General features: G+C 44.2%; 1 protein-coding gene across 2 annotated transcripts in view; it reads left to right on the forward strand.

Annotated features, from left to right (window-relative positions):
• Positions 1-24521, forward strand: part of LOC120054502 (RIMS-binding protein 2-like) — a 41962-nt gene extending 17441 nt beyond the window's left edge. Inside the window, exons 9-20 of one of the 2 annotated variants that reach the window (XM_039001938.1) lie at positions 6979-7130; positions 7433-7595; positions 7788-8092; positions 8298-8432; positions 10328-10480; positions 14338-14458; positions 16475-16662; positions 16853-17021; positions 17674-17777; positions 18980-19051; positions 19260-19403; positions 22257-24521. In XM_039001938.1, coding sequence (XP_038857866.1) covers positions 6979-7130; positions 7433-7595; positions 7788-8092; positions 8298-8432; positions 10328-10480; positions 14338-14458; positions 16475-16662; positions 16853-17021; positions 17674-17777; positions 18980-19051; positions 19260-19403; positions 22257-22451 — 1901 coding nt within the window. In that variant the 3' untranslated portion in view covers positions 22452-24521. Of the gene's footprint in view, positions 1-6978; positions 7131-7432; positions 7596-7787; positions 8093-8297; positions 8433-10327; positions 10481-14337; positions 14459-16474; positions 16663-16852; positions 17022-17673; positions 17778-18979; positions 19052-19259; positions 19621-22256 lie in introns of those variants that run through there. The other variant, XM_039001943.1, reaches the window with a different exon arrangement.
• The last annotated feature ends 2640 nt before the right edge of the window (positions 24522-27161 follow it).

Here is a 27161-nt window from a genome sequence, read left to right on the forward strand (position 1 = left end):
GTCTGCGGTCCGGAGCCTCCAGCGACGGTCTGCGGTCCGGAGCCTCCAGCGACGGTCTGCGGCCCGGAGCCTCCAGCGACGGTCTGCGGCCCGGAGCCTCCAGCGACGGTCTGCGGCCCGGAGCCTCCAGCGACGGTCTGCGGTCCGGAGCCTCCAGCGACGGTCTGCGGTCCGGAGCCTCCAGCCCGGAGCCTCCAGCGACGGTCTGCGGCCCGGAGCCTCCAGCGACGGTCTGCGGCCCGGAGCCTCCAGCGACGGTCGGCGGCCCGGATCACCACTGGAGGCTCCGGGCCATGGATCACCACTGGAGGCTTCCGGATTGCACAGTGGAGAAGGTACAGTGGGATTCGACGGTCGGCGGCCCGGAGTCTCCAGCGACGGTCGGCGGTCCGGAGCCTCCAGCGACGGTCGGCGGTCCGGAGCCTCCAGCGATGATCCGCGGCCCGGAGCCTCCGGCGACGATCCACAGTCATGTCCCACGGAGGCGGAACGATCAGCGAGCGGAGCGGGGTCTACGCCCCGAACCGGAGCCGCCACCGAGGCTAGATGCCCTCCCGGACCCTTCCTCATAGAGTCAGGTTTTGCAGCCGGAGTCCGCACCTTTGGGGGGGTACTGTCACGCCCTGACCTTAGAGAGCCTTTCTACTTCTCTATTTGGTTAGGTCAGGGTGTGATTAAGGAGACCGTAAGGAGAGACCGTAAGGAGGTAAGGCAATAAATAGGCCATAGTAGTGAAGTAATTACAATTTAGCAAGTTTACACTGGAGTGATAGATGTGCAGATGATGATGTGCAAGTAGAAAATAGCAAAAAAGTAAATAAAACAATATGGGGATGAGGTAGGTAGTTGGATGGGCTATTTACAGATGGGCTGTGTACAGCTGCAGCAATCGGTAAGCTGCACAGATTGCTGATGCTTAAAGTTAGTGAGGGAGATATAAGTCTCCAACTTCAGTGATTTTTGCAATTCGTTTCAGTCATTGGCAGTAGAGAACTGGAAGGATAGGCGGCCAAAGGAGGTGTTGGCTTTGGGTATGACCAGTGAGATATACCTGCTGGAGTGCGTGCTACGGGTGGGGGTTGTTATGGTGACCAATTGAGCTGAGAGGCGGAGCTTCTCTAGCAGAGACTTATAGATGACTTGGAGCCACTGGGTCTGGTGGCGAATATGTAGCGAGGGCCAGCCGACGAGAGCTTACAGGTCGCAGTGGTGGGTGGTATATGGGGCTTTGGTGACAAAACAGAGTGTTGGAGGCTATTTTGTAAATTACATCGCTGAAATTGAGGATCGGTAGGATAGTCAGTTTTACGAGGGTATGTTTGGCAGCGTGAGTGAAGGAGGCTTTGTTGCAAAATAGGAAGCCGATTCTATATTTAATTTTGGATTGGAGATGTTTAATATGAGTCTGGAAGGAGAGTTTAGCCAGACACCTAGGTATTTGTAGTTGTCCACATATTCTAAGTCAGAACCGTCCAGAGTAGTGATGCTAGTCAGGCGGGCGGGTGTGGAGCATGCATTTAGTTTTACTAGCGTTTAAGAGCAGTTGGAGGCCACGGAAGGAGTGTTGTATGGTATTGAAGCTCGTTTGGAGGTTTGTTAACACCATGTACAAAGAAGGGCCAGATGTATACAGAATGGTGTCGTCTGTGTAGAGGTGGATCAAGGAATCACCCGCAGCAAGAGCGACATCGTTGATATATACAGAAAAAAGAGTCGGCCCGAGAATTGAACCCTGTGGTACCGCCATAGAGCCTGCCAGAGGTCTGGACAACAGGCCCTCCGATTTGACACACTGAACTATGTCTGAGAAGTAGTTGGTGAACCAGGCGAGGCAGTCATTTGAGAAACCAAGGCTGTTGAGTCTGCCGATAAGAATGTGGTGATTGACAGAGTCGAAAGCCTTGGCCAGGTCGATGAAGACGGCTGCACAGTACTGTCTTTTATCGATGGCGGTTCTGATATCGTTTAGTACCTTGAGCGTGGCTGAGGTGCACCCGTGACCAGCTCGGGAACCGGATTGCACAGTGGAGAAGGTACAGTGGGATTCGAAATGGTCAGTGATCTGTATGTTAACTTGGCTTTCGAAGACTTTAGAAAGTTAGGGCAGGATGGATATACATCTGTAACAGTTTGGGTCTAGAGTGTCAGGGGGATGACCGTGGCAGCTTTCCGATCTTTAGGAATCTCGGACGATACAAAAGAGAGGTTGAACAGACTGGTAATAGGGGTTGCAACAATGGCAGCGGATAATTTTAGAAAGAGAAGGTCCAGATTGTCTAGTCCAGCTGATTTGTACGGGTCCAGGTTTTACAGCTCTTTCAGAACATCTGCTATTTGGGTGAAGGAGAAGCTGGTGAGGCTTGGGCAAGTAGCTGCAGGGGATGCAGAGCAGTTGACTGGGGTTGGGGTAGTCAGGAGGAAAGCATGGCCAGCCGTAGAGAAATGCTTATTGAAATTCTAGATTTTCGTGGATTTATCGGTGGTGACAGTGTTTCCTAGTCTCAGTGCAGTGGGCAGCTGGGAGGAGGTGCTCCTATTATCCATGGACTTTAGTGTCTCAAAACTTTTTGGAGTTACAGGATGGTTACACTGGTCAAGGGCAGTCAGGTCTGGAGTGAACCAAGGGCTATATCTGTTATTAGTTCTACATTTTTTGAAAGGGGCATGCTTATTTAAGATGGTGAGGAAATTACTTTTAAAGAATGACCAGGCATCCTCTACTGACGGGATGAGGTCAATATCCTTCCAGGATACCCGGGCCAGGTCGATTAGAAAGGCCTGCTCGCAGAAGTGTTTTAGGGAGAACCCAATCAAACTAGGGAGAAACCATGTACATACAGTGGGGCAAAAAAGTATTTTGTCAGCCACCAATTGTGCAAGTTCTCCCACTTAAAAAGACGAGAGAGGCCTGTAATTTTCATCATAGGTACACTTCAACTATGACAGACAAAATGAGAAAAAAAATCCAGAAAATCACATTGTAGGATTTTTTATGAATTTATTTGCAAATTATGGTGGAAAATAAGTATTTGGTCACCTACAAACAAGCAAGATTTCTGGCTCTCACAGACCTGTAACTTCTTCTTTAAGAGGTTCCTCTGTCCTCCACTCGTTACCTGTATTAATGGCACCTGTTTGAACTTGTTATCAGTATAAAAGACACCTGTCCACAACCTCAAACAGTCACACTCCAAACTCCACTATGGCCAAGACCAAAGAGCTGTCAAAGGACACCAGAAACAAAATTGTAGACCTGCACCAGGCTGGGAAGACTGAATCTGCAATAGGTAAGCAGCTTGGTTTGAAGAAATCAACTGTGGGAGCAATTATTAGGAAATGGAAGACATACAAGACCACTGATAATCTCCCTCGATCTGGGGCTCCACGCAAAATCTCACCCCATGGGGTCAAAATGATCACAAGAACGGTGAGCAAAAATCCCAGAACCACACGGGGGGACCTAGTGAATGACCTGCAGAGAGCTGGGACCAAAGTAACAAAGCCTACCATCAGTAACACACTACGCCGCCAGGGACTCAAATCCTGCAGTGCCAGACGTGTCCCCCTGCTTAAGCCAGTACATGTCCAGGCCCGTCTGAAGTTTGCTAGAGAGCATTTGGATGATCCAGAAGAAGATTGGGAGAATGTCATATGGTCAGATGAAACCAAAATATAACTTTTTGGTAAAAACTCAACTCGTCGTGTTTGGAGGACAAAGAATGCTGAGTTGCATCCAAAGAACACCATACCTACTGTGAAGCATGGGGGTGGAAACATCATGCTTTGGGGCTGTTTTTCTGCAAAGGGACCAGGGCGACTGATCCGTGTAAAGGAAAGAATGAATGGGGCCATTTATCGTGAGATTTTGAGTGAAAACCTCCTTCCATCAGCAAGGGCATTGAAGGTGAAACGTGGCTGGGTCTTTCAGCATGACAATGATCCCAAACACACCGCCGGGGCAACTAAGGAGTGGCTTCGTAAGAAGCATTTCAAGGTCCTGGAGTGGCCTAGCCAGTCTCCAGATCTCAACCCCATAGAAAATCTTTGGAGGGAGTTGAAAGTCCGTGTTGCCCAGCAACAGCCCCAAAACATCACTGCTCTAGAGGAGATCTGCATGCAGGAATGGGCTAAAATACCAGCAACAGTGTGTGAAAACCTTGTGAAGACTTACAGAAAACGTTTGACCTCTGTCATTGCCAACAAAGGGTATATAACAAAGTATTGAGATAAACTTTTGTTATTGACCAAATACTTATTTTCCACCATAATTTGCAAATAAATTCATTAAAAATCCTACAATGTGATTTTCTGGATTTTTTTTTCTCATTTTGTCTGTCATAGTTGAAGTGTACCTATGATGAAAATTACAGGCCTCTCTCATCTTTTTAAGTGGGAGAACTTGCACAATTGGTGGCTGACTAAATACTTTTTTGCCCCACTGTACATACATATATACATACTGTACAAGCCCATCCTCCCCAGTTAAGGTGCCACCAACCTCCTGTGACACATACACACACACACATCCCTCGATTATGTGTAGTACTTGTCCATCATGAGGTTGCTACAACCTAGCCTATGAATTAAAGTTTACAGCGTAGTTGCACAGATCGAGAGAAATTAGAGTAATCAAGGTTACAGACATTGACACATTGAATACCGCTTTGCACACGCTTGCCTGCGTCTAGCTGATCTAGGGTGTAATCGTTAGTCCAACAGTTGCAAATTAGATTTTCTATTGGACAAATTCAGGTGTTTATCCCCGTTTCGTTCCATTTACTTCCATTTAAGAAACATTTTTCAACAGAATCGGCAGAATGTATACACCCCTGATCCCACGCAAACACGGTTAACTTTCATTGCATCCACATACAAACAGCATGATCCCTTTGATCGTTGTATAATTCCTTGCATCTACGCACTCTCCTCCTCTCACCTTTTCCCTTCGCTTGTGGACTTCAGTGTACAACACATCAGCTGTCTGTGGCCAGGTGAAAAAACCTTTCCAAGCAAAAACCTTCATATCATACCTGCTAACCGCTACACACAGCCTACATTGTTGTCACCATATTAGCTAAAGTCATAGTCAACATAGCTACTAGAACTAACGTATTAGTAAACCCGCTACAATCATGTTGTACTGGGTACAGTTAGCAAGCAGTTTAGCAGTTACACCGGCGGGCCCCGGTGGCAATAAATAAATTAAACCAAAAGCTTACCTTGACTTAGAGTTTGTGTTGGATAGCCATAGCCAGCTAGCTAACACAGCATCCCTCTCTGTTTGAGCCAGGTGTTTGACTAGGCTAAACTAGCTAGCTGCATTCGCTAGCTAAGTAAGTGAAAGTGAAAAGAAAATACAACGAAATATAGATATCTCTCCTCTCTCTTGCTTCTCCTTCATTTTTTCAAAACTATTCAACTATGGTATTTCTCTGAGTCAGCTACTGACCACAATTTATGCCCTGCGGTGCTAGCTTATGCTTTCAGTACTAGATTAATTCTCTGATCCTTTGATTGAGTGGACAACATGTCAGTTCATGCTACAAGAGCTTTGATTGGTTGGAGGACGTCCTCCGGATGTGGTCATAATTACTGTGTAAGTCTATAGAAGGGGGTGAGAACCACAAGCCTCGTAGGGTTTGTATCGAAGTCAATGTACCCAGAGGAGGACGGTTAACTAGCTGTCTTCCGGCTACACCATGGGGAGCGTTGCTGCATCTCTATTTTCAGGTCTCTCCAAAGATGTTTAATTGGGTTTGGGCTCTGACTGGGCCACTCAAGGACATTCAGAGACTTGTCCCGAAGCCCCTCCTGCATTGTCTTGGCTGTGTGCTTTGGGTCATTGTCCTGTTGGAAGGTAAACCTTCGCCGCAGTCTGAGGTCCTGAGCGCTCTAAAGCAGGTTTTCATCAAGGATAGTCTATGTACTTTCCTCCGTTCATCTTTCCCTCGATCCTGACTAGTCTCCCAGTCCCTGCTGCTGAAAAACATCCCCACAGCATGATGCTGCCACCACCATGCTTCACTGTAGGGATGGTGCCTGGTTTCCTCCATACTTGGCATTCAGGCCAAAGAGTTCAATCTTGGTTTAATCAGACCAGAAGTCTGAGAGTCCTTTAGGTGCCTTTTGGCAAACTCCAAGTGATGATGTATGTGTTCTTGGAGGCCTTCAATGCTGCAGACATTTTTTGATACCCATCACCAGATCTGTGCCTCGACACAATCCTGTTTCGGAGCTCTACGGACAGTTCCTTCGACATGGCTTGGTTTTTGCTCTTACATGCACTGTCAACTGTGGGACCATTATACAGACAGGTGTGTGCCTTTCCAAATCATGTCCAATCAATTGAATTTACCACAGGTGGACTCCAATCAAGTTGTAGAAACATCTCAAGGATGATCAATGGAAATAGGATGCACCTGAGCTCAATTTTGAGTCTCATAGCAAAGGGGCTGAATACAAACATTTCTATAAACCTGTTTTCTCTTTGTCGTTATGGGGTATTGTGTGTAGATTGATGAGGGGGAAAAAGAATGTAATACATTTTAGAATAAGGCTGTAACATAACAAAATGTGAAAAAAGTCAAGGGGTCTGAATATTTTCCGAATGCACTGTATTTAGTATAGTTTTATCTACAAATGATAACTTTTGAATGTTTCACTATTTTTATTTTTATGAAATTCACTGAGGAGGATGGTCCTCCCCTTCCTCCTCTGAGGAGCCTCCACTGACATACATACAGTACAAATCATACTGTTTTCTTATTACCTCATTACACAGATTTTTGATTGCATAAAAAAAATCTAATGCAACATGAACTATCTGAGTGCCTCTGGTATTGTATGGAATCAGGTCAATACATTATATTATTTTGAAGGAACATACAAACTGTTCAGCTAATAGTGTATTGTTTTCTAAATGTTGTAGTGTATTGTGTTTACATCCTTACACTCCTGTGTGTCTGCTGTACTCCGTAGGTCCTCCCTTTCCTCCCCAGGAGGTGCAGGTCCAGTTGGGCCAGAACCCCGGGGTTCTGCAGGTGCGATGGAAACCCCCCATCCTCACCCCCACTGGAACCTCCAACGGAGCCAACGTGATTGGCTATGCCGTGTGCACAAAGGGACAAAAGGTGCATTAGAATGATGTATTATGCAGAACCTGATGTTTAATGCTGTGAAAGTGAGTGCGTGGTGTAACAGCTAACCCTCAATGCTGTGATTTGTGTGTAACACTCTACTGCCGTCTGCTGGAGAGTGGTGATGTAACAGTGATGTTCAGTCCATGGTTTCTGTAGGCCTTATGTAATGCAGTGGTTTGAAAACAGAGGTTTACCAGGCCCCATTTTGCCTGAAATTCAGAAATAATATATTGGGTATGTTACTTAAGACATGTGAATTGAAGTGTCTTGTCCCTGTCCCTGTGTGTGTCCAGATAGCGGAGGTGATGTACCCAACAGCTGACTATGTGACAGTGGAGCTGAATAGGATCCAGTGTCTGGAGGCCAGGGAGATCATTGTCAGGACGTTATCAGCACAAGGAGAGTCTCAGGATTCCACCGTGGCCACCATACCGCACAATATCCTGAGGCCTCCCCATCACTCACCCCACCACCGCTCCCCTCCACACCCCCATCCTATGCCTCAACCCCAGCACCATCAGCCACACACACAAACACACCCGCCATACCCCCAGACCTACCCCCCATCTCACCCCCAACCTCAGGTCCACCCTCTGCCTCGATCCCAGCCCCACACCCTGCCTCATGGTCAGCCTCTGCGCCACCCACTCCCTCACCCCCAGCCCCAACACCAGCCCTACCCCGTGTCTAAGCCCAATTTAGTAAGTGCCAGAGAGTCAGAAACCAAAGAGTATGAGGCAGGCCTGCGGCCTGGCCCGCCCTGGGAACGCTCCCCTTCGCCCCTCCCTCCTACCATGCGTGGACACACTTTGGAGCCGCCCCACTTCCAGGGGCGTCGTTCACCCTCTCCTCAGAGGATCCTGCCCCAGCCTCAGGGAGCCCCCATCCCCAACACCATCGCCAAGGCCATGGCCAGGGAAGCTGCACAGAGAGTGTTCGCTGAGAACAACCGGGTAAGCAGCCACTTCAGATTTGCCTATGACATGATGATACACAGTACAGCGCAAACAGAGTTTGATTTGTGTACCAAGTGCCTCATAGACTCTCAGGGTACTATTGAGTCAATACTATAGAGAACTAATATCATGTATCATTATGATAGTGTGATGCATCTGCAGCTATGTATAAGGTTTGCTTGTCTGTGTTTTCCTGTGCCAGATGGAGAAGAGGAACATCTTCAGTGAGCGGAGCGTGAACTCTGATGAGGAGGAGGATGGTTATGTCTCTCCCCACACCAGGAGGAGAGGGGCCTCTGTGGACGAATTCCTCAGAGGCTCTGAACTGGGAAGACATGTACGGGTAATACAAAACAACAACTCTGTCACAGCTTAAATACAGAATAATACAGTTTGTTTCTGTTCCAATCATCGCTCTGGGAAAATGAAGAAAAAGATATGATTGTAACCTGTAACTCCATGTTAAATCAAATCAAATCACATTTTATTTGTCACAGGTGGAGACCTTACTGTGAAATGCTTACTTACAAGCCCTTAACCAACAATGCAGTTTTAAGAAAATATCTACTAAATAAACTAAAGTAAAACATTTTAAAATTACAATAACGAGGCAATATATATACAGGGTGTACCGGTATCGAGTCAATGTGCAGGGTAACAGGTTAGTCGAGGTAATTGAGGTAATATGTGCATGTAGGTAGTGGTAAAGTGACTATGCATAGATAATAAACAGCGAGTAGCAGCAGCGTAAAAAAAGGTGGGGGTCGATGCAAATTGTCCGGGTAGCCATTTGCTTAGCTTTTCAGCAGTCTTATGGCTTGGGGGTAGAAGCTGATAAGAAGCCTTTTGGACCTAGACTTGGCGCTGCGGTAGCAGAGAGTACAATCAATGACTAGGGTGGTTGGAGTCTTTGGCAATTTGAAGGGCCTTTCTCTGACACCGACTGGTATAGAGGTCCTGGATGGCAGGAAGGTTGGCCACAGTGATGTACTGGGCCGTACGCACTACCCTCTGTAGTGCCCTGCGGTCAGAGGCCGAGCAGTTTCCATACCAGACAGTGATGCAACCAGTCAGGATGCTCTCAATGGTGCAGCTGTAGAACTTTTGGAGTATCTGAAGACCCATGCCAAATCTTTTCAGTCTCCAGAGGGGGAATAGGTGTTGTCATATCCTCTTCACGACTGTCTTGGTGTGTTTGGACCATGATAGTTTGTTGGTGATGTGGACACCAAGGAACTTTAAGCTCTCAACCTGCCCCACTACAGCCGTGTAGATGAGAATGGGGGCTCGGCCCTTCTTTTCCTGAAGTCCACAATCATCTCCTTTGTCTTGATCACGTTGAGGGAGAGGTTGTTGTCCTGGCACCACACTGCCAAGTCTCTGACCTCCTTCCTATAGACTGTCTCATTGTTGTCGCTGATCAGGCCTACCACCGTTGTGTCGTCGGCAAACTTAATGATGGTGTTGGAATCGTGCTTGGCCACGCAGTTGTGGGTGGACAGGGACTACAGGAGGGGACTAAGTACACACCCCTGAGGGGCCCCCGTGTTGAGGATCAGCGTGGCAGATGTGTTGTTGACTACCCTTACCACCTGGGGGCGGCCTGTCAGGAAGTCCAGGATCCAGTTGCAGAAAGGGGTGGATCAGTTTTGAGGGAATTATGTTGAACGCTAAGCTGTAGTGTTCCTTTTGTCCAGGTGGGAAAGGGCAGTGTGGAGTGCAATAGAGATTGCATCATCTGTGGATCTGTTGGGTGGTGTGCGAATTGGAGTGGGTCTAGGGTTTCTGGGATGATGGTGTTGATGTGAGCCATGACCAGCCTTTCAAAGCACTTCATGGCTACAGACGTGAGTGCTACGGTTCGGTGTCATTTAGGCAGGTCACCTTGGTGTTCTTGGGGACAGGGACTATGACGGTCTGCTTGAAACATGTTGGTATTACAGACTCGGTCAGGGACAGGTTGAAAATGTCAGTGAAGAGACTTGCCAGTTGGTCAGCACATGCTCTGACTACACGTCCTGGTAATCCATCTGGCCCTGCGTCCATGTGAATGTTGACCTGTTTGAAACTTCCCCCCGTCTCCTAGTTCAGCCAGTCAGACACAGGCTTGTTGTTCCTGTGGTTCCATGTTAAAGCTGGTCCTCTCCCCCGTCTCCTAGTTCAGCCAGTCAGACACGGGCTTGTTGTTCCTGTAGTTCCATGTTAAAGCTGGTCCTCTCCCCTGTCTCCCAGCACCACTACAGCCACAGTGAGGAGTACCAGACAGAGAGCAGCCGCGGCTCAGACCTGTCTGACATCATGGAGGAGGACGAGGAGGACCTGTACTCTGAGATGCAGCTGGAGGAGGGCCGTCGGCGCAGCATCAACTCTCACAACACTCTCAAGGTACAGCACACATATACCTCATCTAGTGGGGGTCCAGGGGAGGCGGGTACGGAGGAGGTTGGAGAAGTAGGGAGGGGGGTTGGGGAGGGAGGGAGGTCCCTCCTATCTACTGTGGCCCCGGCTGCCTTCTCTCACTGTCTGGCTCTACATGCAGGCCCACTGTGGCTTTGCCTGCTGAGCGCTCCATCCTGTTCTGAGCTGAACAACACACTGCATATCAGCTTCATCATCCAAGTCTTAACTAACCCATCTAAATGGCTGTACTATACACACCCAGCATGGACTGTGTAAGGAGAGGTGAACAATCATGTTTAAAATGAGCTTGGTATTGATAGAAACATGGAATGTTGTTTTGTCTCAATATGCATTTTAATATACAGTTTAAGAATGTCCATATTTTGTAAAAACTGGATAATTAGTAGACTTACTGTTCATGAATACTCTGTTAAAAATGTGTTGTAAAGGAATATGTCAATGACCATACATTGATCTTTTAAAATGTACTGTACCATCAGCTAGAAGGGTCATGGCATATCGAATGCATATGGGAATCTCATTTAAGTGAGTTTAGGCTACTTAAATGGAATAATTCACTTTGGGTTGTGTCCGTCTCATGTTGTACCTTTTGTGTTTGAGTTATTTTCTGGATGTTGATGATGGTTACCTTTGAGGATGTGTGGACCTGTCGCCATTGAGTATGTTTCAACGGGCACATGTGGATGTGTGGTCAATAATCATTATGTAACAAGTTCTCCTGAGTGACATTATTATTAGCAGTGAAACATAGGTTATATTTACTGTGTTGATGATAAACAAGAAGTTAAATTGTCATCTGTATTCACTGGGAGTGTTGATATGAAAGGTCCCCAGGTCATTTCCAAAGAAACATGTTTACAGTCATGCAATGCTGTGAGAATACTTGTGAAACGTTTAACTTATCAAGTTGATAAGAGTAAGCAAGATGTGATTCCTCACACTGTACGGTACTCAACAGAACTGTCTTTTTAGGTGTATTGATCTGCTGCATTTGCCTATGTTTTCCATAGTACCTCATCATGTCACCAATAAGTATGTCTCATTCATGTTCTGTATGTATTTGTGTCTTGTTACTATGCTCTGGAAATGGAGTGTCCTATGCAGTAGTGCATGCAATCAGGGTCAAATATCAGAAGCAACACAGCTGAGATTCAGTCTATAGTCATTATTGATGGAAACTCTAAATCTGTCATAAGAACAGCCCTCGGGTCCTGTCTGAAAATGTTAGAACAGACTGAGACACTTTTTAAATGTCTTATTTTGCTTATGCAAGTGCTTTGCTTAGTTTGCTGCCGCATCTCTCTTGGTTAATGTATATACTGTAGCTCTTATTCACTTGCCCAGGCTGTGCTTGGTGCAATGTGTTTTAAGTCTTTTCTTTATGAGTTAATTCACTTATATGTTTTGTGAGTTTGTCACCTGTTTCATTTATCTGTGAGTATTTCTCCCTTGGCAGATGTGTTGCACCCTTTTCTAATCTGTCCTGGCTATCTAAATCCTGTCCCAGACCCATCCTCAGTGTGACTATCTATTACTCCCTTTGCTTTCGTCCCACAGATTCCCGTTCAGAGCATGCTATTTCCCCCAGCTCACGGAATGACACTGCATGCCTTACATCTGGCCATTCTGCCACAAATAACTAATTCTGTTCTTATTTTGTCTTTTTTCCCCATTTAATTTTTTATTCACACACTGTGTTGTTTCCTGCCTGTTCTAACACCTGCAAAAACTAAATTTTAAACAAAACTCTTAATTGAAATGCCAAACCAATCCACCCTGCGCTCCGCACCGTGGCTGTCCCGTCCTGGCCTTACAGGCGTATTACAGGCGTCAGGACCTAGGGGAGGAGAGGGACTGCTGGGACCTACAGAGAGAGGTGGTGAGACAGAAGTCCCTGCGTAGTAAACGCCTCCACAGCATCCCTGAGGTTGCCGAGGACGAGCCCGACGGAGTGGATGGGATGGGTCATCATCATCAGCGCCTGCGCTTTGACGACGAAGGCAGGCCTGGTACACCCTGCATGCACCGCAGGAGCCCCCGTATCTACCAGCAGAACCCCCACCAGCACAACCACCTCTCCCCCAGCAAGAACCACCGTCGCCTGCTGCAGCGCCAGCATTCCTCTCCCCGCTATGGCTGTAATTTCGAGGAGCGCAGCCTGAACCGGCCCAGCCGCCAGACCACCAAGAGCCCTGACAGCGGCCTGGACTGTGGCAGTGAGGAGGAGGGCTCTTTGGGGTACCGGGGTTACCCCCACGGCAGCCCCATGCGGGGTCCTGTCCACTACATCCACTGTGAGGGGCCGGTAGAGCGACGGGCCCTGGCTGCAGGCAGGAAGAGGCAGCTGACACGGCAGTGCAGCATGGATGAGGACCACTGTGACAGCCCTAAGACAGGCCACCTGTCTGACCTGAGGAACAGGGAGGTGCACTACGGGCCAGGCCGGGAGTGGGAGAGGGAACCAGGGCACAGCCCCAGACGCTACCCCAGGGACGGCGCCCTGAGCGAGGGCAGGCTCCACCAGCTGGACAGGCCTTATCAAAGGGACCTTAGGGCCAGCTATGTGAACAGGCTCAACAGGGTCTCGGACCAGCCGCCGGTGTGTGTGACTCAGACTCTTACCTGCTGTACATTCCATCAGCAAGCAGTAAAACCATACCTTTTTTCTTGGTGTTTTTTCTCTCTATGGGTCTCCCACCTTTACATTGATTTATTTTTGTTTTGTGCAATATTCTGGCAAGTTATTAGTACATGTTCATGGTGATTCTTATTTGTAGTTTTTCATGTGTGTAGTTTGCTCGTTCTTAGAACGTCCAGTGAGTTTTTAAGTGAAGCTTTTTTGATTATCTAAAGGCCATTTCAGAAAGTTTTTGTTTCTGATGTGTCTGAGGAGAAAGATTCCTTTTTTAAACAAAATGGCAGCTCAACCATTATAGTTTGCATGGGGATGCGCTATCCCTATTCTGCTCCGCCATCCCCCTCTCTCTACCAGCCAATGGGTTTGATATGCAGCTATGACAGACGTCTTGCCCATCCTATCCCACCTCTGACTTTACCCTGATTGCACTGCCTTCCACAGGGGGACCTCTATTCCAGCATGTCCTGCTTCTCATTGTGCGTAAAGGCTGTAGTCCTTGACAGATAAAGCCTTTTCTAGTAGGACCACATGGAGGATAGCCTCTCATAGTCTTATAGCTGATTTAGCCTTCAGTCCATCTGCATTATGTTAGTGCTCTGCAGACAATATGGTCTCCCCTCTTCATGCTCTTCCATAATCTTTTCAACAGAATCTCCTCTCCTCCTCCTATACTACACACAGCAGTGGTCATCTTATTGCTCGATCCCCCTCCCCCCATCTCTGTCCCATTTATCCTGTATGACTAACTGGATGAGAAGCCTTTGGGCCTCAGCCTCTCTCTCTCTGGTTTGGGCCCCAGGCTGAAGCCATTATGGTTGTGCTCAGCTAACTATGCCTTTCTCCATTCTCTTCTCTTTCCTCTACTCGCTCACTCACTCTTGTCATCAAGGAGCTGACATGAGCAGAACAAAAAACAAATGGTCTTTAGCTAAACATCTGATCCTGTTGTGGTGTCTGGAGTTGATTTACTTTGGTTCTGTTGATGGTTTTTTGGTTTGTTTGGTCTCTTTATTTTATGGGTTTATTTATTGTTCTTGTTTTGCCTCCTTAAGGACAAATGGAAGTTATATCATTTGTTCTTATGGTTTTGTGATCCTTTTGAATGGCTGGTTTGTTATGTGAGAGAGGCAGTGTAAAAGGCAGCTTGTTTTAACTTACGCTGTGTTTTTATCGCCTTCTAAAGATTATAGGGAACTCCCCTTCCCATGGATGCTCCCATGGCGACCGGCTGGACCATTCAGGGAGGAGGCCTGTCCATGGCGGCAACCCCCCACAGCGACGACCCATGATGGTTCCTTCCATTGGTTAGTGTGGTCACCACATGATGGGATGCCCCGTCCTCCACTGAGCTGAACATCTCTCCCATAGACACATGACCTTAAACAACCATGTAGTTCTCTGTAGTGGTGGTGTGCTCCTACACCTGTAGTTCTGACCAACCTCATACCTCTTTACGATGTCTCTGACTTGGCTTTTTAAATGTGCATAAGCAGTTAAGGGGGAGGGGCTGCTACTGTTTACTGTTTACTATAGACTTTATATACTGTGTGCATAAAGGGCTCACCTGCTCTTACCCTTCCCTCTGTCTCACACAGTGCAAAGCATTGCTGTTTTACATTGAAGAACTCCAGATTACAACCTGTTTCCTTATCCCACCCCCTGATCCCCCCAGCCCCTCCCCCTCCAGCAGCATTTCCAGCCAGGCATTGGCCGGTCCGTGAAGTAGAGCAGTGTTGGGGGGGTCCCTGACAGTAACGCTGTAATCTGATTGGTGTCTTCTGTAGAGATCACCATGATGGAGAGTAACAGTGAGGGGAGTGAGGGAAACCTCTCACCTGGCAAGGAGGATGTTTACTATCATGGCAGTGTAGCTCGGCGGAGGATATGGCATGACGATGGTATGTGGCCCAGCTTCTCTCTAGAACAACATGAATAAACCATGAAAGTACATAGAAGACAGTGTTAAGAACCTTACTTGATATTAGAAAGGAATAGTAGTCTCAAGCTTAAGTGTGCATTATACACTCGGCTGCCGGAAAGATAAGATGGACACTTTTTCTGTAGCTGAAGAATGAGTGCCCCCTCCCCTCCCTGTATAGCTCTCTGCAGCCTTAATCCCAGGCCTCCCTTGGAGACCCCTCTTCCTTCCTTCCTTCCCTCTCACCCATCCCTTCTTTTCACCCTTCCTCTTCTTCTCCCAGGGCATATAGTAACCCTGTTGACTGTTGATTTTGCATGACTGATTGTTTACAGTACAGTGAGAAGGAAAACCATTGGATGAGTAAGTGCACTCATGTCTTGTTGGTATCACTCCATTGCACCTTGATGAAACTGCTGTCATCTAAACCGAACATCAGTATTGTATCATTAAAACATCATTTAACAGACATTTTCCCTGAATTGTGATATTGAAACATGTGGTTTGTTTGGACATGGAGTTCCAGGAAATCCACTAGTGAACGAATATGAGGTGGATTCCTTTCCTTTTCCCTCACTGTCCCTGATGCCCCTGATGAGTCAGGTTCCTGCTATGGCATTTGATGTTATAATTTCTTGCAGGAATATTCATTTGCCCTTTTAGCTTAATGCTGTATTTCTAATGTGAGCATGGTTTTACCCCTCTTGTATTGTGATATTGAAGCATACTTCCTCATTTTGAAGAGTGGAACGCATGAATGCCTGTTTACGCTCCGTGAGACAGTGAAGTAAAACAGCAATGAACAGTCTGAGTTTCCCTCCTTTCTTTGTTATGTGTATGGTCATGTAGTTTCACCTGCATCCCATCGTCTGGCTTGACGTGCTGCTGTCTGTCCTACTTGACCTCTGTCTAACTGTATCTATGAGTGTTATAAAGGTACTTTGTTTGTCGTTTTGGTGTCTGTCCTACCAGCATTCAGAGATGTGTGAAAAAACATCCAATCTGTGCTATCTGTCAATTATAGATAGCTTAGACTTAAAGAAAACTCTAAAAACAGTGTCCTGCTTACATGTTCTAATAAATTGGGAATCATAAATGTTGCTACAGCATGTAATTACAGTAGGGGCTTATCAACGTTTTTAGAGGCGTGCCCTTTGAGAGGATGATGGACACAATAGTGCAGACTGACCATTCTATCTTAAAACCTCTTTAAATCCCCCTTGAAATCTTGGGCTCTTTTTCACACACGTGTTTCATGGCCCTCTCCCCTGTCTGTCAGCTCTGACAAAGTGACATCTTTTCGTTCCGCTGCCCTCTACTCCACTCTGCACCCCAGCCTATCCTATGCTGGGGGCTGGCAGTAGCAAGGCTGGCAGTTGCAGCAGTGCCTTCTGTGTTTCAGATGAGTACGGTGGGCAAGACCGCGGGCATGGCCGAGGGCGACGGTCGCCAGTGTACTATGAGGAGTCGGCGCCAGAGGACCTGGCGCGTATATTTGTGGCCCTGTTTGACTACGACCCCCTGTCCATGTCCCCCAACCCTGATGCTGCTGACGAGGAGCTGCCCTTCAAAGAGGGCCAGATCATCAAGGTGGGAGCCTGAGCCACACAGTGCTGTAGTCCAATCTGCTTTCCTCATCCTAACAACAAAAGGGCCTCGTGTTGACTTACATTCGTGGGTTAGATGTAGTTGTGCATGTGAAGCTGCTATTGAACAACTGTAGTGGTGGTGGCTGTCTCTCTTTCTCCCTCCTGCTAACATTGTTCTCTGTGCTGGTCAGGTGTTTGGGGATAAGGACACGGATGGGTTCTACAGGGCAGAGATCCGTGACCGCCCGGGTCTGATCCCCTGTAACATGGTGTCAGAGATCCAGACTGAGGATGATGGGATGATGGACCAGCTACTCAAACAGGGCTTCCTCCCACTCAACACTCCTGTAGAGAAATTAGGTAGGGTGGCACCTGGACTCCCACTTGCTCTCTGTCTTTTCTCCACCACTCTCACTCTTTCTTACTCTAATTTGGGCCTGATTTTCTCTTCCCTTCCTCTTTTCCTGTCTCGATTGCTTTCTTTACACACTGATGTCTAATGCTGATGGTACTCTCATTTCTCTGTCTCTACAATCGTCTTCCTCGTTCTTTTTCTTTTCTCTCTGCTTTCCCGTGAAGTGAACTGCAACCGCTTCAAAGATGGTCGCTCAATAAACCGCAGGTCCCGAAAATCCAAGCGAGGTCTGTGTTCTCTTTAGATGCACTCTTTCTGCACTATTTTTTCATCTTCACGCTTTGCTTCTTCCACCATTTCTTCACTTTTCTTATGCGTTTTAGTTACGAATTATGGGTATTTTCTGTCAGAATTGTCACTAACATGCTCATCTTCAGTAAATCAATGGGGATGTTCATTATGGCTTTCACCTTCATGTCCCATGTTCATTCAGCCTTTGCCTGGTATAGACAGTCATTCATGAGAGATCATAAGGCATTGCATACTGTTATTTTAGTGTGTGATTTTACAACTGAGATTAGTAAGGTGATTATCTCTAGTTTAGTGTGTTACTTGTTATTCTTATTGATTGATGACTGTCTGTGTGTCTCTGTCCAGAGAGGAACAGGCGGAGTGGGCGTCAGCACCCCTCGTCCACACGTAGAATGGTGGCACTGTATGACTACGACCCCAGGGAGAGCTCCCCCAACGTGGATGTGGAGGTACTGCTAGAGTCAGGTGTAGAGGTAGTTCTACCCTGTTACTACTAACGATGTACCTGCTTGCCTTGCCAACATTGCAGCAATACACCAGCCAGTCTTACTCCCCATCTTTACCATTACCTGGTCCCCATTAGTAGCTTAACCTTTTCCTGTTGTTCTTATGGCCCTTCCCCCCTGGTTTCACTCACTCTCACCTTTCTATTGGCACGGCCCCAGACACAGTATGGGAGAGACAGGCTGAATGAGGTGAGTGAGAGGAGCGTCCGCTCTCTGTGTGTTTTTCTCCCTGACTGTTGTTGGAGTGTTCAGAGGTGGACACATGGTGGAGGGGGCTACAGTATACCCCTCTCATGAACACAGCCCCTCACCCATTGCCTGCACTGGCATCCTTCCTCAGTTTGGTCTGTGTGTTGAGCCATCTCCTACGTTTGATTTGTGTGTTTTGGAGAGGCCTGGAAAAGTGGATAGTAGATAGTAGTATGGTATGCCTATTGTCTGTGCTGCAATCAATGATGTATACAAACCTTGGATTGCTGATGCTATGTATTGGCCATTGAGAGGCTTTGAAGCCACCGGTCAGCCATATTGGCACTACCCAGAAGGAGCAGTTCTCCATAGGAATTAATGGAATTCTACAGTATCTCAATGAAATGTTTCAAGGACAAAATTACATGTATTTAAGTATTTTTTGTTGTTGTAGTAGGGACAGTAAAATTAGTACAAAAAAGGAAAATGTTTTAATATATTTCTTCATGTATTATATGTACGTTTAGTTCACATAATATAATTTAAAAGTATGTATTAAGGTGTCTGTCATATAATAAACGTGTCAATAAATGCATTTCTATTGCCTCCAAAATCTTTTTTACAATGGAGGATGAGTACCAAGATGGCTGTATGGTGGCTTCATTACAGCGCCCCCTGTCAGTCATCCAGGGTTTATACACATCACTGGTTGCAATCCTGTCTTCAAATATCCAACGCTTGATGCATTTGATAGTTGCAGCCGTCTGCCAAGACTGTACTAACACTTCTAGATTTACAATGCATCTCAGTGATTGGAATAGGAAGTACAGCATTTCACACAAATTAAACCCTAACAGTATCCCACGTGGTTGGGTTATAGAGAGAATCTTCAACAGATGCAAGCTGCTTTGATGTAGAGAAAGCAGGTCAAACTGAACTCAAACCTGTTTTGACAGGCTGAACTGACATTCTGTGCTGGTGACGTCATAACCGTATTTGGTGAAATTGATGAAGATGGGTTTCATTATGTAAGTATGTGACTTACACTTGATATAAAGTAGTTCATATTTCTTCAACCAGCTTAGTGCAAATAAACACAGTGAAAATGACAGTGATAGTAATAGTATGATAAACAATTTAAAATGATAATTTTATATCCCTTTAGTCTAGTTTCCTATATTGTGGAGTCCAGTGTACATTCTATGCCAGTCACCCTGTGTGTTTGTGATCCCTCAGGGCGAGCTCAATGGACACAAAGGTCTTGTTCCCTCCAACTTTCTAGAAGAAGTGCCTGATGATGTTGAGGTTTTTCTCACTGACACTCAGTCTCGAGATTCTCGATACCCGCAGGATGCTGCAGCACGGATAAAGACCAAAAGGGTACATGCTCTCTCGCAGTACTAGCCCTCTGTCATCCATTTACTCCTTTCCGTTCCCTTTACCTCCTTACTCCTTTAGTTTTCTGTCTGTGCTTGTGTTTCATTCCTGAACATATGATGGGAATTCAGACTTTGGAGCATTATGCTGTAAACGTTGTTGATGCCTCAGAAATATAAAGAAAACTATTAATACTTGACATAGGAACTTTTATTTTCAATGTTGACTGCCGTGGGTGTGGGGGGGGGGACATGCATTGTACAATATGTGGACATATTCATAAAGCGTTCTCAAAGAGAATAGACTGAAATAATAAAAAGCAGAATTATTGTCATGTAATGTCTTGAAAAATAGCAGTCAACAACATGCAATGTTTTTTTTGCACATGCATATTTAGTATTGTAATAAATGCTTTATGAATATTACCTGTGTTTCTAATAGAGGAAATAGTTTTGATGTACTGGAGGATGAAATATCTAGACTGTAGCACTGCATGTTCTCTCTTAAAGATGCATGATTTCCCTTTGAACCTTTTTATAGTGAACAATAAGTCTAGTACAGTATAACTTTTGTATTTGCTCCTGAAAGCCTTGTTTTTGTATATTGCTTACTTGTACAATAGCATCAAGAAGCTTATGTTGCTGTTTGAGAGTACAATTTCAAATGTCATTATAATTATAACTAGCTGTAAAATAATGTTACAATAATTCTGTATTTAACAAATAATTGCAAGTTAATGTTTGAATATGAGCAGATTTCATCTCAAGTTTCTTGGTTGGTTTTATAATTTGTCATTCTCATAGTGCAGACTATTGAAACGCCATCACTGCATTTTTTATTTGATTTCTTTTCCTCACCCGCTTGGCAAAACAGAAGAAGAGTGTTCATTTCACACCTTAAAGGCTGTTTCCATCACGTAAGTGAGCAACTGAGGATACCAAGGTTACGCAGCCCTCGTCTAATGCAGATGACATGGGTTCCCCTTAGTTTCCGGTATGCAACACACACTCCGTTTTATATGACCATTATTTTGCCAGTTTAAATTTCAGTTAATTCCTTTTCAATGGATGTAAATATTTATAGAATACTGTGGTACACACCAGGATGATCCCAGTGTACATGCTTTTATTTAACAAGAGTTTATTGTAAAAGCATTCAGGTTGTTGTGTTAACTTAAGGACGACCACCCTAGCCAATGCATTAGACAAGAAGCATGGTATCTTCAGTTGTTTCTCTGGGTGTTGTACATTACAATGTCCTTCTCTCAAGATAAGTCTCCTGCTGTAACTCATGGTAAGCTAAAAGGCCATTGTTGCACGCCTAGGTTGCCTCCCCGTAGTACTAGTGGTAACATTCAGACTCTATAGCTAACATTCTGATAGAACCTCCCCTCTCCTTGAAGTAGTGCACCCTGCCACGCTTAATCTAATCAAACTCCGCTAGAAACAAGTTAGTGGTAATGAACTGTCTGCCAGACAGGCAACTCCTTCTTGTTGAGGTTTCCAATCAATCAGATAAACATTTCATTGGCATTACTTTATCCATAGATACCCAAGATAGTGGTCCGCTCCACATGCCTTTGTTAAGTTGTTAGTGGGGTGCACTTTTTCTCTCACATAAGGAATGATGCAAAATGGCAAAAATAGCTACTAACATTTTTTCCTCATAGAAAGTGTCATCAATTCGATTTCAAAAGGTTATTTTAATTAACATGAAAAATGGAAAATCACTTTTTTATTTAGTTTGTATAAATATTTAAGTTGCTTGTGATCAGATTTGTAAATACAACTTTTTTTAAAGCAGGTTAAATTGGTTCCAACAACCTTGAAGTTACCTTGATGAAAAGTGATTAATTGCTTCAAAAACTGGTAAATTGAAACGCTTATCCCCTCTCGACGTATGATAAATTATGAACATTCAATGTGCAGAATAATGACCCTCATTGATCTGGACGTGTCTATATGTAGCTATATACTATATCTACTGTAGAGACTAGTGCTAGAGACTATAGTATATCTACTGTAGAGACTAGTGCCAGAGACTATACTATATCTACTGTAGAGACTAGTGCTAGACTATAGTACATCTACTGTAGAGTAGTGCCAGAGACTATACTATATCTACTGTAGAGACTAGTGCCAGAGACTATACTATATCTACTGTAGAGACTAATGCTAGACTATAGTACATCTACTGTAGAGAGTAGTGCCAGAGACTATAGTATATCTACTGTAGAGACGATACTATATCTACTGTAGAGACTAGTGCTAGCGACTAGTCTCATGTTAATGGGATCTTAAGGATACATCTTTCCTAAGTGCAATTGAAAAGAAGCCTTTTAGCTCATGATTACAATGAAGGAATATTTAGATATTAGATGTTTACTGTAACCCAGTTGTATATGAATGCCCTTTATATTTAAAAAGAAAATCTGCTGTCATATGTTGTCCCATAATGTTAATACAATATTGTATCTCTTGTTTTTGTGTGTGTGAAAGACATGGCCTATGCCATTGATAGCCATTCTGGAGAATCTCAGCATAGAAATGTATGATTGGTAAAGAGTATGTGGACATTCTTTGACATTGAAGTCTATCATTTAAACCAGCTTGATGAAAGACTACCTAAATGGCAGTGGGGGAGGGTGGTATACAGCACCTCAGTACACTAAAGATACAATATCCTAACATTTACAAGTTGAACTGGGCTATGCTATGAGGGAGATAGACTGATGAAGCCAAAGGTATGGTGGCCCTGCTGAGACAGAAAGGACTAAGTGGAAGGGGGTAGTGACTGGGGTGCAAGAGGGTTGGCTTTTTAACCCCGCTGAACTGTCCCTTACGGGTCTCCCATTAGGTTCCATTGGAAAAATCGGGTCTGCCCAGAAGAGCCGCCTCCCCCACAGTGCGCCAACACATCCCTGGCTCTGGCCCTGCTACAGTGGGGCCTGGCAGTCCCATCAGGGGCCCCTGCGACTTGTCCTCCAAAAAGAAAAAGGGACTGCTCTCCAAAGGGAAGAAACTATTGAAAAGACTTGGCGCTGTAAAATAACCCCTTCAAATACTTGAAGTATATTACCAACAACATAATTCATCTCCAACACTTCCATTACTGTAAATTCAGTCCTGTGAGAAGAAAAAGTGGTCAAAATGTACAAATCTGTTGTATTCTAGAAACCTTATTTAAATTGCAGTATGTATTTTGAATATGGTTCAGGGACCTCATAGTTTGAAATTTAGTGTCATAAGCCAACCTCTGGTCATTTATGTTTTGCTATCTGAAGCAGAAGACTGCAACACGATGGATGATTTGAAATAGGTATGTAGGTCTGTTTGATGACGCTGTAGACCACAATGTTCCTCAGAGTAAGAGGGGTTTATACCATTCTCTCTTTAGGGCTGAGATCAAAGGATAGGGCTCAGAATGGCCAGTCAACATCATACTTGATAATACTGCTGGTGGCTCACCTTAACCAAACCTTCACATTGTAGTACCCATATTGATGCAAGGAAAATAGCAGTTTTAGGGTCAGGCAGCTGAGGTCATTTGAACTGTATAGGAGGTTTGCATGTTTTACCTAAACCATATCCAGAATAATAATTCCCACCCAACCTTTGAAAGCACATGCTAACTGATGGCCTTTTCTATCAGAACTCAAGGCTCAATTTGCATGCTTTGTCAGTGCATTTTTATGATACCGTGTATGAGCAATATTTGCTAAATGAATAGTAAAAAAAAAGATTAACTTAAAACAGAATATTCAATACAAACCTAATTGTCACATTCGTACTCAGTTCAATTCGAGCCCAGGTACACATTTGACTAGTCACCACCTTAGCACCTGAAGTCACAATATGTGCAGTGGTAAAATATGCAAAATCTCCAGAAAGACTCGAGTCAGATTGGTCTGGAGAGAATTTGATAAGCAAGTATCAATTCTTAACAGCAAGTGTCAGTTCTTCAGGCACACTGAAATAACTCTGGACAAGGACATTAGATAGGACAGGGTTTCAAGATTCAGTATATTTTTGTTGTTGAATTGTCATGAAATGCCTAGTTGAAACCAACCTCCATGTATTTGCCTTATAAATGCACAATGGTTTGTATTTTGTCCAGTGAGTGGAGCGTTATGTCCTGTATGCATTCAAGTCATTGCATTACTTCTGAAAATGTATTTGTAAATGATGTTGATCAAGACTAGTGATGTGCAGTTTATTACTTGTAAGAATGTTTTTTGGAGGACCTACGCATTAAAATGACATTCAAACGAAATTCAATACAAAAAAGTAAGGGGGGAATGTAAATGTGTATTTACGTTTTAATGTTTCACACTATTTTGGCACAAAAAGACTAATGAAAAAAATAAGGCACTTTATTTTGTTCTTCATGTTATACATGCAATGTATTTACTGCATTCACAATCCCATTTTGACACGTTTGTGTATAAGACAATGGATGTGAAAGAAATACAATTGAAGGCCAGTTTAATTAATTGTTTCCAGGATAAGTTGCCATCAGCAGTTGGTATTATTTTTTGTTTCAAACTAAGTTTTGTAGAGTACACTCCAAACTTGCAATTCTTGGAAGCAGGAAAATGTTTGACTTATGACGGAGACTAGGTTTGATTGAATAAACATCAGATAAAAGCCCTATATCAAGTTCTTACATAGAAATTGTGATTTCAACAAGACAAGTCTACCTCCATAATGACCCCTATAAATTCAACTAATTTGACTACAGGTTCACAGAAGTCAACTCTCCATTTCATATATTTGCAAAGGGTAGAAGTACTGTATTTGTGTCAGCACCCAACTAGCACAGAGTAGTGAATGTATGATTAATTGAAAGCCAATATATTTTATTTATCAAAACTATCCATTAGGAGTATGCAGATGTCCAGCGTTCTAGTTTGTATGTGAAATGAAACCTTCCATCTGTTAACTCCTTACAATATTTTGTTAATCATTTCATCCTTCCATTCACTTTATATCACAGCTTTTTCTGGACTACACTACTTTCATGAGATTTGAACTGAGACTGCCAAAAAAGAATGTACGAAAAGCATTCAGTACAACTTTCTGTACAATTGTCGGTCATTGCTTCTATATATATTGTTTTGACTGTTGCTCTTTTTGTACTTTGTCCATTTGTAAATTGTTTTTAAATGTTTATACTTGATTTTCAGACTGCCTTTTTTGTACATTAAAATTTATAATCAAACAGTGCAAAGCTTTCCCCATGGTGTCTTCAAAACCATAATGTTAAGTCTGCAATTGTGTGCTAGCTTTATGACAAAAAATATCAGCCTATATTGGTGGTTACAAAATATTGTGTGGGTGTGCATGTGCAAAAAAAATTATCAAATAAATTTCATATTTTGTAATGCTGTTTGCGCTGTGTTTTATTCACCAAATGCCATGGTGCAACAGCAAAGTCAAAGGATTAAAGACTCGATTCAATCCAAATCGTTCAGCGCTGTACCACAATTTGAAATGTAAAGGTAATTTCTGTTTGAGCGAACATTGCCTTTAAATTTCTATTGCGCTGTATGTAGTGGAGGTCTACAGCACTACGGATTAAATCAAGCCATAAACGTTAATATCAAAGTCCTGAGTATTGACAGAATCGAATTTCTCCAAAAAGGGCATAGGCCTGAAAAAGGAAAGGGAAGTGTAATCATCAAAACTTCAAATACTAACTGCTAGACCAGGGGTATTCAACTCTTGCCCTACGAGTTCCAGAGCCTGCTGGTTTTCTGTTATACCTGATAATTAATTGCACCCACCTGGTATAACAGGTCTAAATCAGTCCCTGATTAGAGAGGAACAATGAAAAAAACAGTGGAACTGGCTTTGAGGTCCAGAGTTGAGTTTGAGCATGCTAGACAGTAATGCAATAACAGTACTACAAAGTTAACTTTTACTGAAGGGTAATCAAATTAAACAAAACTTGATCCACAATTATTTTAATCAATTGATTTAACGGCATTTTTTTTTTTTTTTTTAAACAACATGTCATATAAGTGCAACTTTGCGCCAAAGTTGAAACAATAATTTTTCAACCCAGACAATAACCTTAATGTTCACTGTGATATTGAACAAAGAGGTACAGTGCGTTCGGAAAGTAATCAAACCCCTGGACTTTTCCCACATTTTGTTATGTTCCAGCCTTATTCTAAAATGGATTAAATATTTTTTTCCCCTCAATCTACACAAAATACCCCATGATGACAAAGCAAAAACAGGTTTAGAAATTTTTGCAAATGTATTAAAAATAAAAAACAGAAACACCTTATTTACATACGTTTTCAGACCCTTTGCTATGAGACTCGAAATTGAGCTCAGGTGCATTCTGTTTCCATTGATCATCCTTCAGATGTTTCTACAACTTGATTAGAGTCCACCTGTAGTAAATTCAATTGATTGGACATGATTCAGAAAGGCACACACCTATCTATATAAAAGGTCCCACAGTTGACAGTGTGGGACCTTATAGTTTGGAACCATCAAGACACTTCCTAGAGCCGGCCGGCCAAACTGAGCAATCAAGGGAGCGGGCCTTGCAAGAACCCGATGGAGCTCTGTCAGAGTGACCAGAGTTCCTCTGTGGAGATGGGAGGACCTTCCAGAAGGACAACCATCTCTGCAGCACTCCACCAATTAGACCTTTATGGTATGCCAGATGGAAGCCACTCCTCAGTAAAAGAAGGCAGCCGCTTGGAGTTTGCCAAAAGACACCTAAAGGACTCTGGGACCATGAGAAATAACATTCTCTGGTCTGATGATACCAAGATTTAACTCTTTGGCCTGAATGCCAAGCTTCACATCTGGAGGAAACCTGGCACCATCCCTACGGTGAAGCATGGTGGTGGCAGCATCATGCTGTGGGGATGTTTTTCAGAGGCAGGGACCGGGAGACTAGTCAGGAGAGGCAAAGATTAACAGAGATCCTCAATAAAAACTTGCTCCAGAGCGCTCAGGACCTCAGACTAGGGCGAAGGTTCCTCTTCCAACAGGACAACGACCCTAAGCACACAGCCAAGACAACGCAGGTGTGGCTTCGGGACAAGTCTCTGATTGTCTTTGTGGCCCAGCCAGAGCCCGGACTTGAACCTGGTTGAACATCTCTGGAGACCTGAAAATAGCTGTGCAGTAACGCTCCCCATCCAACCTGACAGAGCTTGAGAGGATCTGCAGAGAAGAAATGGGAGAAACTCCCCAAATACAGGTGTGCCAAGCTTGTAACGTCATACCCAAGGAGTCTTGAGGTTGTACTCGCTGCCAAAGGTGATTCCACAAAGTACTGAGTAAAGAGTCTGAATACTTACATATTTTTGCTTTGTCATTATTGGGTATTGCGTGTAAATTGATGAGAAAAACAGCAATTTAATTAATTTTTAGAATACGGCTGTAACGTAACAAAATGTGGAGAAAGTCAAGGGGTCTTTCCAAATGCACTGTACAGCCAAAATAAAAGCTGAGGTAGCAAACTTCTCAAAACAGTCTCATACCATGTCACACAAATAAAACACCTTGCAATGACCATCTACAAATATTTTTTCAAATAAAACAGTAGCATAAAACAGAAGAGAATCAAATTGCTGAAGTATAAAAAAATAAAAATGGTTTCACTCTCCTGTAAATTGGGGAATATCCTAACCACTTTACCCCTAAATAAATTCAGTCAATTTCCTGAACAAAAATCAAACAGTTTCAAGGAAACCAAGTTCTCCAATGTACTCTTTAGGTAGCTTGTGCTCTC

Source organism: Salvelinus namaycush, chromosome 1, assembly GCF_016432855.1.
Source record: "Salvelinus namaycush isolate Seneca chromosome 1, SaNama_1.0, whole genome shotgun sequence".
NCBI lineage: Eukaryota > Metazoa > Chordata > Actinopteri > Salmoniformes > Salmonidae > Salvelinus > Salvelinus namaycush.